Source organism: Oncorhynchus clarkii, chromosome 10 (genome assembly GCF_045791955.1).
Source record: "Oncorhynchus clarkii lewisi isolate Uvic-CL-2024 chromosome 10, UVic_Ocla_1.0, whole genome shotgun sequence".
Taxonomy (NCBI): domain Eukaryota; kingdom Metazoa; phylum Chordata; class Actinopteri; order Salmoniformes; family Salmonidae; genus Oncorhynchus; species Oncorhynchus clarkii.
This window is the reverse complement of record NC_092156.1, coordinates 46,470,249-46,484,468: the sequence shown is the minus strand read 5'-3', so window position 1 is coordinate 46,484,468 and position 14,220 is coordinate 46,470,249. Positions and strand designations below refer to the sequence as shown.

At 43.3% G+C, this 14,220-nt stretch overlaps 1 protein-coding gene across 3 annotated transcripts in view; it reads left to right on the top strand.

Annotated features, from left to right (window-relative positions):
- Positions 1–14,220, top strand: part of LOC139418633 (protein phosphatase 3 catalytic subunit alpha-like) — a 56,803-nt gene continuing 42,583 nt past the window's right edge. For all 3 annotated transcript variants that reach the window (XM_071168241.1, XM_071168240.1, XM_071168242.1), the window contains exon 1: positions 1–223. In XM_071168241.1, the coding sequence (XP_071024342.1) occupies positions 169–223 (55 nt within the window). In that variant the 5' untranslated portion in view covers positions 1–168. The remainder of the gene's footprint in view (positions 224–14,220) is intronic.

Genomic DNA, 14,220 nt, shown 5'->3' with positions numbered 1-14,220 from the left:
CTGGGTAGCAGTAGTCATCCCCAGCGCAGGCAGTGATACACTGAGGGACGTATCCAAGTGATGCCACTGCACCAACCAAATCTCGCAACCGCGAAAACACACCGAGAATAAACAGTCACTTCCGCAAGGAGGACTAAAAACGAGTTTGCCTCAAGAGCGCAACTGCCCATGAAGATGTCTAACGTTGACATGGTCTTAAACGCCACGGATCGGGTAGTAAAAAGTGAGTGCATTTTCTTTGTTTTTTAAAATTATTTTATAGGCTATTAAGAGCTATACGCTATTAATTGTGTGCCGTTTAAGATTTCGTTTAGGGTTGGGTATTGCGTCATGTGGATGTCTGATGTGCTATATAAATAATTGTATTTTGCTCGGGACCTGTGATGTTGATAAACAGTGAAAGGCAGTGACTGTATTTATAGCTATAGCCTACAGACTCTGTGTGTGTCAGGGGGGGGGGGGGATACTCTTCCTAATCGTGTCACGGCAATATGTTTTGCACTGTCCCAATGTGATTGTATTTAGTCATGGACAGGCAGAAGAAGATACTAAATGAGGCCGTGTTGCGGTGGAGGTCTTTGCGGTTGAGGCAGTGATGCAGCATGATTTCGCTGGCACTGTGATAGAGGGCGCTTGGTGAATACGTGGATCTACGTACTCTATGGGGGGATGGGGAGGGTTGCAATCTATATTGGAATTGTATGTGGCAGTTTTCACTGTCGATGAGTAAAACATATAGGTTATCTTTGCTTGGATCTTGAGTTTGAAAGTACGCACTCGTTTCGATTAGGCCTATAATTCACGTTTCTTTGGCACGTGTGCCATAACGTCTATGCTGCTATGATGTAGGCTATTAGTATGCATATCATAGAAAATATAACATAATGTAGACCTGTAGCCTTTTCTTTCAATAGCCCTATTTTCTCTGCAATATCATTTTCTGGCGTCAAAAGTGCTGTCGTCTGCAATGATGTATAGGAGCTATGCTACAAGTAAAATAGTGTCGACTGAGCTTCAATAATAAGTCACTGTCTTTCCCGTCTCGTTCATGTTAAATGGCTTTTTATTATAAATGTGCCATCCCGTGGGATATATGACAGTTTTAGTCATTTTACGGTGGTGCGTCAGGGCTCCTCCTTGGGGTTGCCGCTTTCCAATATTGGAATAGTTTATTTCTGACGCATTTTATTTACAAATCGAGTCTCAATTGCACACTCAACCTCATGGCACTTGTCTGCAATTTAATCTAATGTAAACCCGAGTTCGGTGCTGCAGCTATCCAGGCCCGGACAGCAGCATTGTGATATATTGAATATGCATTGTTTAGAATAAAAATACTATAGCACTTGATTGAAAATAGGGCTATACATCTACTCTTAGGTTTATCGTAATGTAAGGGTGGGAACCTTATGTGGTCCGTGTTTCATAGGGGACTCTAATCTCTTGCAGAACATGTGAAAAGTATAAATTCAAGACGATCACTGCCTGCTAGACCCACCAAGCCCCTGACAACTGTCACATACAGGTCGCGTGCCCCTGCTCAGAAGTTGCATGCATCAACCAATGTCTGGGTGTCACGTCATCGACTGTTATGCCAGGCACCAGATTGCTATAACATGTGGTTAGTTTATAAATAAAATAACTATCCAGGCATTGTAAAATCTGGCATATGCTAATCTGTTGTGGAAGATTCTGTTTGTAAACCAAAATAATCTGTTTGGATTTAATGGGATGGTAGGATAAGGAACAGCACTAGTTCCCGTGTTTTGCTTGTCTTCACTGGTTATTTGGACAAATCCCGATTTCCAAGGTGTCACAGGCTGACTACACTGCTCACGTCGCAAAATAAATGTAGAAAGCGTCTGTGTTGCCAATGTCTAAAATACAAGTCAATTCTATTTGTGGCACCAACGAGTGTCTGTGTTGCCATGGTCTAAAATAGAAGTCAGTTCTATTTGTGGCACCAACGAGTGTCTGTGTTTCCAAGGTCTAAAATAGAAGTCAGTTCTATTTGTGATGCAGATCGGGCTGCAAGTCCTGCCTCTCCCACCTCCTCATTGGTTTATAGAAGCAGGTACCCACGTGCCATCTCCTCATTGGTTATACCCACGTGGGTGACTGAAAGACGAATGAGGTCAGTGGCGGTATTGCACCTAATTTATGAAAGTTGCCAATCGCAATATAAAGTCAAGAGAAGAAAAAGCCTGGAAGGAAGAGAGATGACTAGACATGATTCAGTTGACCGTTTTATGTGTGGATTAATAGGCGGGTGGAGAGGACCTTGTGCATTTCAGGTAAAATAACTCAATGTTTATATCCCAGGACAAATCAACAACAGCAAGCTAGCTCAATGGGACAAATTAGCTAGCAAGTGCAAGCTAACTAGCTAAATTGCCATAAATGTTTAATGCTTTTTGACCTGTCCCCAAATTAATATAATTGGTTCAGAGTTTGTTTTGATATTTTAACCTGCATGTCGGGATCACGTTTGTTGTGGGGGACAAAATACATTTATGCACGATGGAGCACGTGCGCAGCCGGTTTGGGTTCCGTGTTAGCATCTTTCAAATTTGGGGTGGCGGGGTGGCAGGGTGGCCTAGTGGTTAGAGCGTTGGACTAGTAACCGGGAGGTTGCAAGTTCCAACCCCCGAGCTGACACAAGGTACAAATCTGTCGTTCTGCACCTGAACAGGCTGTCATTGTATTTTTTGAAAATAAGAATTTGTTCTTAACTGACTTGCCTATTTAAATAAAGGTAAAAAAATAAAATTGGGAAGGGAAGGTGGTGCATAACTTGAGAAGGTGGAGCTCCTCATTCTAACATTTCTTTATCTCTTCTCTTAATATGTATGGGTCAAGAACTTCTTTTTTTAAAGGGGTGTATCAGTATGTTTTACATTGGTTATCTTGTTATGAGTCCCACCCTTCAGCTCCATTCAACCCCTCCCATCTCTCTCTCAATCCCATCCATTTTGGATTTATATTTGCCATATATTTTACAACTGTGCTGTGATGATTGACAAAAGTACTGAACCTTTCTATTCTCATAGCTTCTACAGATTGTAAATTAAAAATAATATATATTATTGATTGACTGACTATGGCTTTTCAAACCATCCAGTATTGCTATCTGCAGTGTTAGTTCTAGAAAAATGTTGCAATTCTTCAGCCATTCCTGGACCTGTGACCAAAAACGAGCTACATATGGACAACACCAAAATAAATGATCTAATGACTCTGCCTTCTCACAGCAAAATCTTCAGAGCTGGGAAGAATGTATCCCCCATATACAGTGCCTTGCGAAAGTATTCGGCCCCCTTGAACTTTGCGACCTTTTGCCACATTTCAGGCTTCAAACATAAAGATATAAAACTGATTTTTTTTGTGAAGAATCAACAACAAGTGGGACACAATCATGAAGTGGAACGACATTTATTGGATATTTCAAACTTTTTTAACAAATCAAAAACTGAAAAATTGGGCGTGCAAAATTATTCAGCCCCCTTAAGTTAATACTTTGTAGCGCCACCTTTTGCTGCGATTACAGCTGTAATAAGTCGCTTGGGGTATGTCTCTATCAGTTTTGCACATCGAGAGACTGACATTTTTTCCCATTCCTCCTTGCAAAACAGCTCGAGCTCAGTGAGGTTGGATGGAGAGCATTTGTGAACAGCAGTTTTCAGTTCTTTCCACAGATTCTCGATTGGATTCAGGTCTGGACTTTGACTTGGCCATTCTAACACCTGGATATGTTTATTTTTGAACCATTCCATTGTAGATTTTGCTTTATGTTTTGGATCATTGTCTTGTTGGAAGACAAATCTCCGTCCCAGTCTCAGGTCTTTTGCAGACTCCATCAGGTTTTCTTCCAGAATGGTCCTGTATTTGGCTCCATCCATCTTCCCATCAATTTTAACCATCTTCCCTGTCCCTGCTGAAGAAAAGCAGGCCCAAACAATGATGCTGCCACCACCATGTTTGACAGTGGGGATGGTGTGTTCAGCTGTGTTGCTTTTATGCCAAACATAACGTTTTGCATTGTTGCCAAAAAGTTCAATTTTGGTTTCATCTGACCAGAGCACCTTCTTTCACATGTTTGGTGTGTCTCCCAGGTGGCTTGTGGCAAACTTTAAACAACACTTTTTATGGATATCTTTAAGAAATGGCTTTCTTCTTGCCACTCTTCCATAAAGGCCAGATTTTTGCAATATACGACTGATTGTTGTCCTATGGACAGAGTCCCCCACCTCAGCTGTAGATCTCTGCAGTTCATCCAGAGTGATCATGGGCCTCTTGGCTGCATCTCTGATCAGTCTTCTCCTTGTATGAGCTGAAAGTTTAGAGGGACGGCCAGGTCTTGGTAGATTTGCAGTGGTCTGATACTCCTTCCATTTCAATAGTATCGCTTGCACAGTGCTCCTTGGGATGTTGAAAGCTTGGGAAATATTTTTGTATCCAAATCCGGCTTTAAACTTCTTCACAACAGTATCTCGGACCTGCCTGGTGTGTTCCTTGTTCTTCATGATGCTCTCTGCGCTTTTAACGGACCTCCGAGACTATCACAGTGCAGGTGCATTTATACGGAGACTTGATTACACACAGGTGGATTGTATTTATCATCATTAGTCATTTAGGTCAACATTGGATCATTCAGAGATCCTCACTGAACTTCTGGAGAGAGTTTGCTGCACTGAAAGTAAAGGGGCTGAATAATTTTGCACGCCCAATTTTTCAGTTTTTGATTTGTTAAAAAAGTTTGAAATATCCAATAAATGTCGTTCCACTTCATGATTATGTCCCACTTGTTGTTGATTCTTTACAAAAAAATACAGTTTTATATCTTTATGTTTGAAGCCTGAAGTGTGGCAAAAGGTCGCAAAGTTCAAGGGGGCCGAATACTTTCGCAAGGCACTGTATATAACATTCTATTGGTTGCAAGAATTCTGTATAGTAATTTAAATAGAAAAATGTAAAGTTTTGAATCCGGCGTTGTTTTACGTATCAATTCATAAACCACGTGCCATGGAATGGATACATCAAAATCTCTTCCCAAATATTTTGTAATTTAAATGGCACAGCTGTCCGTTTTTTGGTCCTTAAATGAAATTGGTATATGTGTTTATTTATCACACTTTCTTTAACCATTTATGTTCTTTAATACAGGGCTGACATACAAGTTCCTTACTTTTTCCTCCTTCTACTTGCCTCTTCCATTTTTGTGGTAATGCTGCAATTAGTTGGTTGTAATTTTGGGTAGAGCAGATATTTCCATATGTCTGTGTTAGCTGCATGTGTGACATAACTACACCAGTCCTATTTATGATATCATTCACAAAAATTATACCTTTTTTTAAATACTTTTTAAAAATCAATTAGTATATGTGAGTTTAACCACAATATTTGTTGTATTATTTGTTCTGTCTTTTCAGGTGGATTAAACTCAAATTTCAACCAACTTTCTAAGGCTTGTTTAAAAAAGAACGATATTTTGGAGATTATTTCCTTTTCAAACAACCGAAACTGAGCAGGTGTAATCTGAATAAAGGGGAAAAAAGCCATTCTTGAACATAGGATGAGACATTCCTACCAAATTACTAGAGAACCAGTTTGGATTTAAGCATAACTTTTGTATGACTGAAGCCTTTAGTGAGAGGTCTAATGCTTTAATATTTAATCATTTCTGCTCTACGAATTCATATTCGTTATATAAATAGACCATTTTAATTTTGTCTGGTTTGCCATTCCAAATAAAATGGAATATTCTTTGTTCATATAATTTAAATAGCAGATCACTAGGTGTAGGCAAAACCATAAGCAAATAGGTAAACTGTGATATGACTAAAGAGTTAATAATGCTTTAATATTTAATAATTTATGCCCTACGAATTCATATTCGTTATATAAATAGACCATTTTAATTTTGTCTGGTTTGCCATTCCAAATAAAATGGAATATTTTTTGTTGATATAATTTAAATAGCAGATCACTAGGTGTAGGCAAAATCATAAGCAAATAGGTAAACTGTGATATGACTAAAGAGTTAATCAGGGTGATTTTTCCTCAAATAGACAGGTATTTTCCTTTCCATGGTAGCAAGATCTTATCTATTTTGCTAACTTTCTATGAACATTTATTGGAGTGAGATCATTTCTTTCTTTTGGGATTTGTATACCGAGTATGTCCACATCTCCGTCAGACCATTTAATTGGTAACCTACACAGTAATGTAAAATGTGAATTTTTTAGTGATCCAATACGTAATATCATAATTTGGTTTTAATCCAGAGACGATAGCAAAAGTATCTAGATCCTCTAAAAGGCAGTGGAGAGATTCTAATTGTGGTTTTAAAAGAAAACGTGAATCAGCGTACAATGACACCTTAGTTTTTAAGCCACGGATTTCTAATCCCTTAATATTATTGTTTGATCTAATTTTAACAGCTAACATTTCGATGGCAATAATAAATAGATATGCCGATAGTGGACCACCTTGTTTTACTCCTCTAGATAGTTTAAAACTTTGAGATGTAGTCCATTATTTACACCTAGGGTTACTATACATAACTTTAACCCATTTTATAAGAGATTCCCCAAAATGTATATATATTAATTTATATAAAATTTATATATAAACTCCAGTCGTATTTTTCAAAAGCCTTTTCAAAATCAGCTATGAAAACCAGGCCTGTTGTCCCATATATTTCATAGTATTCTATTGTTTCCAGTATTTGTCTTATATTATCTCCAATGTATCGTCCATGTAAAAAAACCTGTCTGATTAGGATGAATAATATCTGACAATACTTTAATTCTATGCGCCAAGCATTTTTCTAGGATTTTTGCATCACAACACTGAAGTGTAAGTGGTCTCCAATTTTTTAAATGGACTGGCTCTTATATATACACACGCACACACCACTTGGGTCCTGTTTCAGTAATAATGTTATCAGAACTTCTTGTTGCATGTCTGATAATCTACCATTTACAGTGGGGCAAAAAAGTATTTAGTCAGCCATCAATTGTGCAAGTTCTCCCACTTAAAAAGATGACAGAGGCCTGTAATTTTCATCATAGGTACACTTCAACAATGACAGACAAAATGAGAGGAAAAAATCCAGAAAATCACATTTTAGGATTTTTAATGAATTTATTTGCAAATTATGGTGGAAAATAAGTCAATAACAAAAGTTTATCTCAATACTTTATTATATACCCTTTGTTGGCAATGACAGAGGTCAAACGTTTTCTGTAAGTCTTCACAAGGTTTTCACACACTGTTGCTGGTATTTTGGCCCATTCCTCCATGCAAATCTCCTCTAGAGCAGTGATGTTTTGGGGCTGTTGCTGGGCAACATGGACTTTCAACTCCCTCCAAAGATTTTCTATGGGGTTGAGATCTGGAGACTGGCTAGGCCACTCCAGGACCTTGAAATGCTCCTTACGAAGCCACTCCTTCGTTGCCCGGGCAGTGTGTTTGGGATCATTGTCATGCTGAAAGACCCAGCCACGTTTCATCTTCAATGCCCTTGCTGATGGTAGGCTTTGTTACTTTTGTCCCAGCTCTCTGCAGGTCATTCACTAGGTCCCCCCATGTGGTTCTGGGATTTTTACTCACCGTTGTGATCATTTTGACCCCACGGGGTGAGATCTTGCGTGGAGCCCCAGATCGAGGGAGATTATCAGTGGTCTTGTATGTCTTCCATTTCCTAATAATTGCTCCCACAGTTGATTTCTTCAAACCAAGCTGCTTACCTATTGCAGATTCAGTCTTCCCAGCCTGGTGCAGGTTTTCTGGTGTCCTTTGACAGCTCTTTGGTCTTGGACATAGTGGAGTTTGGAGTGTGACTGAGGTTGTGGACAGGTGTCTTTTATACTGATAACAAGTTCAAAGAGGTGCCATTAATACAGGTAACGAGTGGAGGACAGAGGAGCCTCTTAAAGAAGACGTTACAGGTTTGTGAGAGCCAGAAATCTTGCTTGTTTGTAGGTGACCAAATACTTATTTTCCACCATAATTTGCAAATAAATTCATTAAAAATCCTACAATGTGATTTTCAGGATTTTGTTTCTCATTTTGCCTGTCATAGTTGAAGTGTAACCTATGATGAAAATGACAGGCCTCTCTCATCTATTTAAGTGGGAGAACTTGCACAATTGGCGGCTGACTAAATAATTTTTTGCCCCACTATATATAGGAGTGGTTAAAACATGCTAATAATGGTCCTCTGAGTATATCAAAAAAAGTTACTTCCACTGGTATGCCATCCAGCCCTGGAGTTCCCAGCCTTAAAGGCTTTAGTTGCATCAAGAAGTTCCTCTGTAATTTGGCCTTCACATGAGTCTTTCTGTACAGATGTTAATTTTACATTATTAGAAGAAACAAATCCATACAATTAGTTTCAGTTAGTGGAGATGGAGACTGAAACAAAAACATTCTTAAAGTACTTTACTTCCCCTTTCTAAATATCAGTCGGTGAATCATGCGTGACTCCATTTGTAACAAGTTAACACAATTTGGTAGCATTTCTATATTGAAGATTGAAAATAATTTGGTGCATTTTTCCCCATAGTCCATCTAGTTGGCTTTATTTGTATAATATATTACACTGGGTCTTTCTTGAATAAGTTCTTCCATTTCTTAGTTTTTCTTCAAACGTATTCTGTGCCTCTATGGTACAGCTTAAGTTCTTGACCCAGAACTTAAGCAGCTGACCAATTACATGAGACTTTAGTTCTGGGTTAACCGAGAGTACATATAAACCAGAGGCTGGTGGGAGGAGCTATGGGAGGACAGGCTCATTGTAATGGCTGTAATGGATTAAATAGAACTGTGTCAAACATATTGAAACCACGTTTGAGTCAGTTCCATAAATTACATTCCAGCCATTACAATGAGCCTGTCCTCCTATAGCTTCTCCCACCAGCCTCCTCTGATATAAATTGATAGGCCTATACAACATGGGAATATTTTCCAGTCTTGAATTTCGCCTCGGTTTGCTCTCCTCATGCAGGATTGGTAGGCGAAGGGTTGCAATTTGTTTCAGAATGAGTGGGCTCTTCAAATTGTCCCAGTGCGCCTACAGTACTACGATGGGCAGGGCAACATGATTTGATGATGCTATGGTGGGACCATCCCCACATCCAATAGGTCAAAGCTACAAAAACACAGATGTAGCCTATAATATGTCATACAGGCTCAGGCATATACATTAATATTGCCTACAGGTACTTGGGAAAAAATGGCATATATCGTGACACAAGGTGAGACCCAGATGGTTGGAGTCTTAATGTTTATTAATCCAAAAGGAGTAGGCAAGAGAATGGTCGTGGACAGGTAAAAGGTCAAAACCAGATCAGAGTCCAGGTGGTACAGAGTGGCAGACAGGCTTGTGGTCAAGGCAGGCACCGAGTCCAGAAACAGGCAAGGGTCAAAACCGGGAAGACTAAAAAAAGGAGAATAGCAAAAAGCAGGAGAATGGGAAAACTGCTGGTTGACTTGGAACATACAAGATTAACTGGCCCAGAGAGACAGGAAACAGTGATAAATACACTGGGGAAAACAAGCAACACCTGGAGGGGGTGGAGACAATCACAAGGACAGGTGAAACAGATCAGGGTGTGACAGTAGCCCCCCACCCAGGACACCACCTGGCATCCTACCTGGGTGCATACCTGGCTGACTGGGATATTGGTGGTCAAAATCGTTGATGAGGGCCGGGTCCAGGATGTCTTTAGCAGGGACCCAGCACCATTCCTCCGGGCCATACTCCTCCCAGTTAACCAGGTACTGGAAAACCCCTGCTCTGGGATCGAACCCTCAGGAGGCGTCTCACCGTATATGCTGTCTGTCCATTGATGATGACTGGGGGGGGGCATGGAAACAGAAGACAAAGGACTGAGACACGGGCTTAATCCTTGACACATTGAATGTAGGGTGAATATGGAGGGTACGAGGTAACACAAGACGGACAGCAGTGGAACTCAGGACTCTGGAGATGGGAAAAGGACCAATGAACTGGGAAAACAGCTTGCGGGACTCTACCCTAGGCAGATCCCGAGTGGAAAGCCATACCTTCTGCTCAATGCGGTAGTGGGGGCTGGGGTCCGGCGACGGTCCTCTTGTCGACGATACCTGGAGTTGGTCTTGAGAATAGCCACCCTGGCTCTTCTCCAGGTACGTCGACAGCGGCGGACAAACATCTGGGCTGAGGGTATGCTGACCTCCTACTCTTGTTCCGGGAAGAGTAGAGGCTGACTCCCGTTTCGAGGGCTGGCCGACAACCCAAATAAGGGTGCAGAATGCCTTCCAGAACGGAGACAAGAACACCGATCGAAGACCATGTCTAACAAGAGACCATGGATCCGGAAAACATGCTGCACCATAAGCTGGGCCGTCTCCTTGGCAGAAGGTAGTTTGGGGAGAGGGATGAAATGGGCAGTCTTGGAGAACTGAGTGACTACCGTCAGAATGACAGTGTTGCTGTCAGATGGAGGGAGCCCAGTGACAAAGTCCAGAGATATGAGACCAGGGACGATGAGGGACCGGTAGTGGCTGAAGGAGGCCAAAAGGAGCTTGCCGTGAAGTCTTGTTCTGAGCACACACTGTGCATGCGGCAATGAAGGAAGAGACGTCAGGAACCATTGTGGGCCACCAGAAACGTTGTCGGAGGAAGGCTAGTGTACGACGGGACCCTGGATGACATGTCAGCCTGGAGGAATGAGCCCATTCCAGGACCAGACTGGGTTAGGGACAAACAGCCGGTTAGCCAGACCCCCTTCAGGTCCAGGCTGGGAGCGTTGCACCTCGCGAACCAGGTTCTCAATAGCCCAATCCACAGTGGCAGCAAGGCATGAGGTAGAGAGAATAGTTTCCGAGGTTAAGGGTGTTAACTGTATAGGCAGGAGAAAGCATCAGGCTTCACATTTTTTTGACCCTGGGTGGTAGGAAACGGTGAAGTTGAATCTGGTAAACAAGAGGGTCCACCGGGCCTGCCTGGGGTTGAGGCACTTGGCTGTACGGAGATATTCCAAGTTTTTATGGTCGGTCCAGACCAAGAATAGCTGTTCTGTTCCTTCCAGCCAGCGCCTCCACTCTTCCAACTCCATCTTGACCGCCAGGATTTCTCGGTTGCCTACGTCGTAGTTCCTCTCTGCAGGATTGAGACGATGGGACAGGAAGGCACAGGGATGAAGCTTTGGTCCTGGGCAGATCGCTGGGACAAGATGGCCCCCTCTCCAACATCTGAAGCATCAGCTTCCACCACAAATTGACGAGAGGGATGAGGATGGGTGCTGTTGTGAACCGATGCTTCAGGTTCACAAAGGCTTTGTTGACAGCTGCAGAGCATTTGAACGGTACCTTGGGAGAGGAGAGTGCCGAGAGGAGGGCCACCAGGGTGCTGTAATCCTGAATGAAGCGGCGGTAGAAGTTAGCAAAACCAAGAAACCGTTGCAACTGCACCCTGGACGTTTGTTGAGGCCAATCCACCACTGCTTTCACCTATCCAGGATCCAACTGAACATCGCCCTCAGCAATGGCATATCCCAGAAAGGTGATAGTAGAGCGATGGAACTCACTTCTTGGCTTTCACAAACAATTGGTTCTCCATGAGGTGCTGAAGGACCTGTCTGACATGAAGTACATGTTCTTGGGCAGTGGTAAAAAAAAAACAGGATGTCGTCAAGGTAAACAAACAAAGCGGTTTAGCATGTCCCGGACCACATCGTTTACCAAAGCCTGGAAAACAGCAGGGGCGTTGGTAAGTCTACATGGCATGACCTGGTACTCATAATGTCCACTGGCTGGGTTGAAGGCTGTCTTCCACTCATCCCCCTCACGTATCCGAACCAAGGTTAGGCATTCCAAAGATCCAACTTGGAAAACATGGTGGCCCCCTGGAGAGGTTCAAATGCATAGAAGAGGTGGGGGGTAACAATTTTTTAACAGTAATGTCGTTAAGTCCCCAGTAGTCAATGCAAGGACCAGGGTCTTGTCCTCCTCCACAAAGGACTCTGCGCCAGCAGGAGATGCGGAAGGATGGTCCCAGTGGCCAAAGACTCCTCTATGTACTCCTCTATAGCATTGGTCTCTGGTCCGGACAGAGAATACAACCAACCCCGGGGGGGTGTATTGCCTGGGAGAAGATCAATGGCACAATCATAAGGATGGTGTGGGGGAAGGGAAGTAGCACATGCCTTACTGAACACTTCCAGGAGGTCATGGTATTCAGTGGGAATACCAGAGACATCCACAGTCTTGCCAACATCCCGAGGAAGACGGCTTGGGGAAGGCTGTGCTGCTTGAAGACAGTGGGAATGGCAAAATGGGCTCCAACACAGGATGGAGCTTGTGGTCCAGTCAATTACAGGATTGTGCTTTTGGAGCCAGCAAAATCTCAAAACAACCGGAACATGGGGAGATGTGAGGAGGAACCGTGGTTTCACTGTTGTTACCAGAAACCCGTAATTGAACGGGCACAGTACTATGAGTGACTTCCCCTATAGAGCGTCTGTCCAGTACCCTAGCATCCATGGGAACAGAGAGAGGCTGAGTGGGAATACCAAGCTCCGAAGCTATCGTGGCATCTATAAGGCATTCATCAGCCCCAGAGTCAATGAGCACTCAGACTTAGACTGGTCTCCCCACAGCCTAAGCGCAAAAAAGGGTGTGCGGGTGATGGGAATAGGGAACTCCCAATCTGACACACCATAGTACTGGTACCCACTAGAGACAAGGGTTTCCTAATAGGGCAGGGAGCTATAAAATGTCCTGCCCCTCCACAGTACAGACAACAGTTACTATTCATCCTCCCTGAGCGTTACCTCAACTGATAACCTAGCTCTTCCCAACTGCATAGGCGCAGGAGTATCCAACTCACCTGTCATAGATTCACCAGAGGGCTCGGATGGCTTCGAATCATCTCGGAAAAGCTGCCTTCGGAAACTTCCGGATTCCCTCGAGGTGAACGAATATGCCCGAGACCAGAACTCCTACTCCTGCGTTCCCTTAGGCGTCCATCGATTTTAATGGTAAGGGCGATAAGGGAGTCGAGGGCCACCGGCAATTCCTGAGCAGTATCGAAAAGGGACTTTGGATTCCAGGCACTCTTGGGGGCCAACTTGTGAAAATCAACCGCGTAGTCTGCCACACTACGGGAGTTGACGTAAGTCAAGCAGTTTACTGGCCGCCTTTCTCCAGGATACCGGAGACTCAAATACCTTTCTCACCTCTGCCATAAATTCCTCCAGATGACCACAAATGGCAGATTGTTGCTCCTAAACTGCCGTAGCCCAGGAGAGCGCCCTTCCTGACATTAGCGTAATAATATATCTTTGAGCGGTCTGAAGGAAACGAAGATGGCTGTAGCTCAAAAATAAGCGAGCACTGAGCAAGAAAACCCCAGCAGGTACCAGGATTCACCGAATATCCCTCCGGAGGTGGTAAGCGGGGTTCTCGGGGAGCCGGGATAGGCTGTACAAACGCACCACAGATAGGGGAAAAAATTACTGGGTGATTGGTTTTTTTCCAGAGGTGGCAGGCAGCCTCTGAGCTAACTCCCTGATTTGCTCCAGAATAGCCTTGAACCCATGGTTGTGGCGTTCCCTCAAGGAACTGAGCCCTTCCAAAAGGCCCTCTAACAACTCGTGTCTTCCAATGGTGGCTCCCTGCAGGGAGACAACGTGGAGGAGCTGATCCAAGTCTGCTGGGTCGGTCATGGCCAGTTCGTACTATCATGACAAGGCGAGACCCAGATGCAGACACAGGAGGCAGATGGTTGGAGTCTTAATGTTTATTAATCCAAAAGGAGTAGGACAGAGAATGGTCGTGGACAGGCAAAAAGTCAAAACCAGATCAGAGTCCAGGAGGTACAGAGTGGCAGACAGGCTCATGGTCAAGGCAGGCAGACTGGTCAGGCAGGCAGGTACAGAGTCCAGAAACAGGCAAGGGTCAAAACCAGGAAGACTAGAAAAAGGAGAATAGCAAAAAGCAGGTGAACGGGAAAACCACTGGCTGACTTGGCACATACAAGACAAACTGGCACAGAGACAGGAAACACAGGGATAAATACACTGGGGAAAACAAGCGACACCTGGAGGGGGTGGAGACAATAGTGAGGACAGGTGAAACTGATCAGGGTGTTACACATATATGACTGGTATTGGATATATCAACTTTTGGGGTGAATATTATGCATAGGCTGTCTTCTTGTAATGTATTCCT